This window comes from Brassica oleracea, chromosome C7, assembly GCF_000695525.1.
Source record: "Brassica oleracea var. oleracea cultivar TO1000 chromosome C7, BOL, whole genome shotgun sequence".
NCBI classification, from domain to species: domain Eukaryota; kingdom Viridiplantae; phylum Streptophyta; class Magnoliopsida; order Brassicales; family Brassicaceae; genus Brassica; species Brassica oleracea.
Genome location: NC_027754.1, coordinates 28600917 through 28606872, shown reverse-complemented (window position 1 = coordinate 28606872; position 5956 = coordinate 28600917). Strand labels below are relative to the sequence as shown.

The following is a 5956-nucleotide window of genomic DNA, read 5'->3' as shown; positions in this document are numbered from 1 at the left end:
GAGTCATGTCTTAGGTCCCTTTGGGCCGTCTTCTGACTCGAAGCGTTTATTACGGCTTTTTTCGATAAAGAACGAACTTTCCGCGGTTTTTACCGTAATGTTTGATCGATGACGTAGAATGGCGGGAAATATGAAATGGGTTCGCTACGGTTTTCGGGAGATAGCATCGAAGGGTATGCGAGAATGCATGGACTAATGTCGTATCGGTGTTTCGGAAGAGCTCGGTCGCTACGTAGTGACCGAGCGGGACAGACGCTCAGTCGCTACTTAGCGACCGGGCTTGGTTCGAGCTCGTTCGCTACATAGCGACCGATCGGAACACGCGTTTGGTCATTGCGTAGCGACCTTTTTTGAGCTCTTGTCTGATGTCTCGTGTTTCCTCCTCAAAGCTTTTCGTAAGAAAGAATCTATTTCGAAAAAGTATTTGTCGAAGAAAGTTCTCATTTTCTTCTTCGGACGTTTTGAATGTTAACTTCGTCATAACCGTTTTTGACCCCAACATGACCTTCGAAAGCTTCGCAGCAAGCCTTGCGCCGAGAACCTTGCAGTTCATAATGGACTGACCTCTGGTCTGGTGGAACTCGCGGTAGGAATTATCCTTGAACTGGTTCCTGGTCCAGGTATTTCCGGAAGTATTTCCCTGTTCGGAGTTGATAGCGTAATGATGCTCGCCCTGGAGATCTTCCCCCTCGTGGTGGACATACCTGTCATTACGAGGGTTTTTCCTTCTCGCGGACGTCTCCTGCGGGTTGTACTTCTGGGAGAGGACTTTCATCTCTTCTTCCATCATGATGAAGTTCGTTCCCTTGTGAATAGCGTCATGGATTGTTCTCGATTTTTCAAGGGATATCCATTGCCGGAGTTTCGACCTGTACCAGAGAGTTTTCCGCAAAGCGTCGACTGCCACTTTGTCGCTCATTCTAGTGACTCTTGCCATTACCAGCTTGAACCTGTTCATGAATTCGCGGAGCAGTTCGTCTTCTCTTCGAGATAGACTCCAAAGGTCGACGTCTGAGGTTTCCCTGTCCATGAACATGGAATACTGTTTGAGAAACTCCGAGGCGAGCTGACGGAAACTTCCGATGGAGTTTCGTTTTAGACGAGAAAACCATTCGGGCGCGGCTCCTTTGAGTTTTTCGACGAAGAGGAGGCAGTAGCCAGCGTCTCGTTCGCGTTCCTTGAGTTTGCACCTTCCCATCGCGATCTGAAAGACTGCATATGCGCCTTCGGGTCGGTGGTGCCATCGTAGATGGGAATTTTGATCTTCCCAGGATCTGAGATGTTAGTTTCCGTGATTCGGGCAGTGAACGGATATTTCCGCGCTTCCTCGAGAAGTCAGTCGATCTCAGGTGCAGCGCTTGTCGCGTGGTGAATCTGCGACTTTACCGCCTTGACTTCTCCCATAGTTTTTCCGATGTACTCGCGGAGATCATGGATCTCATCAGGATTTCTAGCAGCCTTGCGAGCCTGTCGGCGTTGGCTGCGGATCATGTGCCTTTCGAACGACGCGTCCTGTCGAGCAGACTGGCTTCACGTTCTTCTTGGATGGACGTCGGCATCTCCATCTGAGTGATCAGACTGGTCGTTTATGTCCATATCGATCCGCTCGATATCGCCTCCTTCGTTGCTCCGGGCGGGAGGTGGAAGGTTCTCCGCGGTCGGTTGTGCGCCTGGCGAGACTGTTTCGTCAGGGTTCTGACCTGAAGAATCCTTGTCTGCCCGTGTGGCCCGATCGCTCGGAGTCTCGAAATCGAGTCTTCTGCCGCTGCGAGCTCTTGTGGCCCCGCGCGGGTTTTTACTCTTGGCCTTCGTTGTTAAGGTTTCCACCTGTTTTGCGAGAGAGGCCACGAGTTTTCCTTGTTTGTCCGACATTTTCTGAGCGGAGGCGAACATTTCTTTCATCTGGTCCAGTATCACGGCGTTCGTAGTGACCGTGGATACGTTTCCAGCTGCAGTTCTGTCAGCGTTGGCATTGACGGAAATCCCGTCGTGCGTTTGCTCGTCTTTGTCAGCATCGATCGTCATACCTGATTGAGCGTGCGCGGTTGCGTGAGAGATAGATCTGTATCCCCCCTCCTTCTAGCGCCAAACTGTGGGAACCGGAATTCACACCGTCGAGATTTTTTAGTCGAAGGAAAGCCAAGCTAACCTAGCCCTGCTTGAAGGTCCCGACTATCTGCTGGGCCACGCACAACACAATCAATACGAAAGAGTCGAAACTAATAAATCGTAAAAGAGCAAAAAGAGAACAAAGAGGTCTTATTTCGAATTCGCGTTTGAGCATGAACAACAGGTAATATCCCAGGCCACGAGAGCTGTCGGTACGTTCGCTAGTCTAGCCACCTAAGTTCTAACCTAGTCGAGTTGTAGCTCGATAGTAAAAACGGAAAAATGTCTAGATTGTTCTAAGTACTAAGTTTGCTCTGAGAAAGCTCCCCCTTGCTCCTCGCCTTAAGCCCTCCTTATATACTCTCTCTAGGTTGGTTTGCGTCTTTTCCTGGGCCAGATTCGTCGCGAGATGGGCTTTTCCATTTTTCGTCACCCTTCATGATTATCTTCGGAAACTTGACATTTATATTTTCCTGCGAATAAAAAACAGACCGTCATATCAGCCTTAGGCTCAATCATGTTCTAAAATCATAAGTGGGCCGTTTAGCCGCGGTTCATGCCCCTTTTGGGCTGTTTTGGGGCTTAGACGTTTTTACGATTTTTCCTAAGAAACAGCCTTTGGTTTTTCCGAAAGGATTCCAATTCCCCGTATAGTTAAGGCAACTGGTGTTCAAGCTAATTCATAGCTGTTTTATAACTTTTCCCGAAGTCTTTCTATGATAATCCTAAGCGAGACGAGACATGGGTATTGCGTCCAAGGGCCCGAGGATTGTGTTACGGGAACTTAGACGAGGATGCACGGTTTCGGGACAGGAGGTCGGTCCTCGCCCATGGGCGAGGTGACCTCGGCGCGGGTCGTCCTCGCCCATGGGCGAGGTGACCTCGGTGAGGGTCGTCCCCGCCCATAGGTGAGGTGACCTCGGTGCGGGTCGTCCTCGCCCAGGGGCGAGGTGACCTCGGTTGAGACGGTCCTCGCAGATGATATTAAACCTCAAGAATCATGCAATCAGATCATTCGCATTATATAGGGTTTCTATTTAAAACAGATCAGATTACAAAACTATCAGTCCTAGCAGATGATATTAAACCTCAAAAATCATGCAATCAGATCATTCAGATCTTAAACAAGTAAACCTCAATCAATCTATCAACCTATTGGATTATATAAGCAAAGCATGCTAGCAACCTATCGGATTCAATCAATGTTTTAACAGGCTGGTCGGTTTAAACAATTTTAAATCAGATGAACAATTAACCAAGCAGATGAGAAAATAAATCTATCAATTTAACGGTCAAACAATTCTAGCAACATAGCATCAGATTCAATCAGATTTAAAACCTCAATGATCAAAACCGAAAACTGTTTTGATTTCAAAATATTCGATTAGGGTTTTAATATGTGATTTGATAATTATAGTATAATTAATTCTGATACTTATATTATTTAGGGTTTATAGATATAGGGTTAGGGTTTATCGGATTTTAACTTGTAAAAACCGATTTGGGGTTTTAATCATGTAGGAACATGATTTAGGGTTTGGGGTATCAAACTTTTAGAGCTTTGATTTACTCAATTAGGATTTTTGATCTATTACCCTATGGTTTTGATTCATAAAGATTAGGAATTTAGGGTTTCATTCTTTATCAATTAATCCATGTTCGATTATGGGTTCTTAGGTTTTGAATTACCTTTTAACCTTAGATGATTGTTGAATCGGACAACCAAAGGAGTTGAGCCATGAGCTGGACACGAACGGGACGCGAGCTGGAATGGATCGAGTCGCTTCTATCATGTCGCGGACGTCCTTTGTTGCTTGATCGGGAACGCCTTGATCGTCGGACGCGAGCTGTCTGATGCTGTCGCGAACGAGGAAGATGTCGCGTGCTTGAGCTGCTCTCGGGTCGCGAACGTCTGAGCTAGGATCAGGAACGCCTTGGGCTGAAGCTGATCGGGGACGCGAGCTGGAACAGATGGGGGAACAAGAAACGCGATCGGAGTTTAGGGTTCGTCGGATCGCCGGCTAGGGTTAGAGTTTTAGGGTTTTTCGATTTGGGTATTAGCTTAGGGATTTAGAGTTTCGTGCTGATAACGTGTTATAAAAGTAATGGAAAAGTCTATCGTTATTCATAACATAGAGGTTCCTTATATAGGAGATTACACCGTCATAGATAATTTGAAAGATTACAAACTATAATCTCTTGGTTATGAGCCATCCACAATCTGGTTCATAACATATTTGATCCAAAAATGCGTTAGTCTAGAACTGATTTTCTTCTTAATGATTAGAAAATTTTGGACCCACATACAGTATTTTCTAGGGCGAGATATATATATATATATTATTATAAAATAACTTATAATTTTATAGTATCGTGAAATTTTAAATAAAGGCAAAGTTTTATACCCGCAGGAAAAAGATAACAAAAGAGAATGTGTTATCAGAAGAAGAAAGGATGGTGTATTGCAATTGATCGAAACGATCGTTTATATAGAAGTGAAAAAGAGAAAGTTATTGTGCGTGCATAGTGACGGTGGACTCCACATAACGCAAAATGTCAAGTTTTGGTGTGTATTATTTTGACGTTGTTTTCTTCACGTTTATAACACTCCCCCCTTGGAGACCAGTGTCACTATCGTTTCTTGCTTAACGTCTTTGTTGCCTCGTTAAAAACATTTCCAGGAAAACCCAATGGGAAAAACCATAGTAAGGTAAAAAGAGTACTACTACGTAAGATCCCCCTCGAATGAGTAGTCATAGATTCTTCTGATGACGCATTCCAATGTTATGGATATGTTTTCTGAATACTGAAGTTGGAAGTGATTTTGTGAAGAGGTTAGCAGCATTGTCGCATGATCGGACATATCTCACTTCAATCTCTTTCTTCTTCTCGAGCTCTTGAGTGTATGAGAAGAACTTAGGATGAGTATGCTTCGTTCTACAGCTTTTGATTTATACGTCCTTTGTTTGAGTAACACATGCTGCATTATCTTCATATAGAATAGTTGGCTCTATATTTTCGTCAATCCCACTGCTTAAACAGATGTGTCAGCTTATTGATCTTAGTCAAACACATTCTCTACTTGCTTCATGGAGTGCAATGATCTCAGCATGATTTGAAGAAGTAGCCACGAGCGCTTGTTTCTGAGAACGCCAAGATATAGCAGTGCCTCCGATCGTGAAAACGTATCCTGTTTGCGATCGGGCTTTGTTTCTTGATGAAAACACATGGGCATATAGGATCATTCACATATCCTTCTTTTGTTAAATGATCACTGAGACGATTATACCACATACGTCCAGATTGTTTTAACTAGTGATCTTTGCAATTTTATTGCACATAACTCTTTACGTTTGGAATTTAATGCTTCTGGCACTTTAAATCCACCAGGAACTTTCATGTAGATATCAGTATCTAATGATCCATATAGATAGGCTGTAACAACATCCATGAGACGCATCTCTAGATTTTTATCAGCTGCTAGACTCATCAGGAATCTAAACGTGATTGCATACATAACTGGAGGGTATGTTTCTTCATAGTCGATTCCAGGTCTTTGAGAAAAATCTTGAGCCACTAGACGAGCTTTGTATCTCGTAACCTCATTTTTCTCATTTCGTTTTCGAACGAAAACCCATTTGTACTCAACTGGTCTCACTTCTGCAAGTGTGAGTACAATAGATCCAAATACTTCTCGTTTATTAAGCGAATCAAGTTCGGCTTGTATTGCATCTTTTTATTGTTCCCAATCATGTCTCTTTTGACATTCATATACATATTTTGGTTCTGGATCATCGATTTCTTCATTTATTTAACTTGACACAATATATGAGAAAGCATCATCAAG

At 43.8% G+C, this 5956-nt stretch overlaps 1 protein-coding gene across 1 annotated transcript in view; it reads right to left on the bottom strand.

The window, feature by feature from the left end:
- LOC106303015 overlaps positions 1 to 937 on the bottom strand; it is a 2492-nt gene extending 1555 nt beyond the window's left edge. The window contains exon 1 of the mRNA XM_013739393.1: positions 506 to 937. Within this exon, the coding sequence (XP_013594847.1) occupies positions 506 to 937 (432 nt within the window). The remainder of the gene's footprint in view (positions 1 to 505) is intronic.
- Positions 938 to 5956: the final 5019 nt, after the last annotated feature.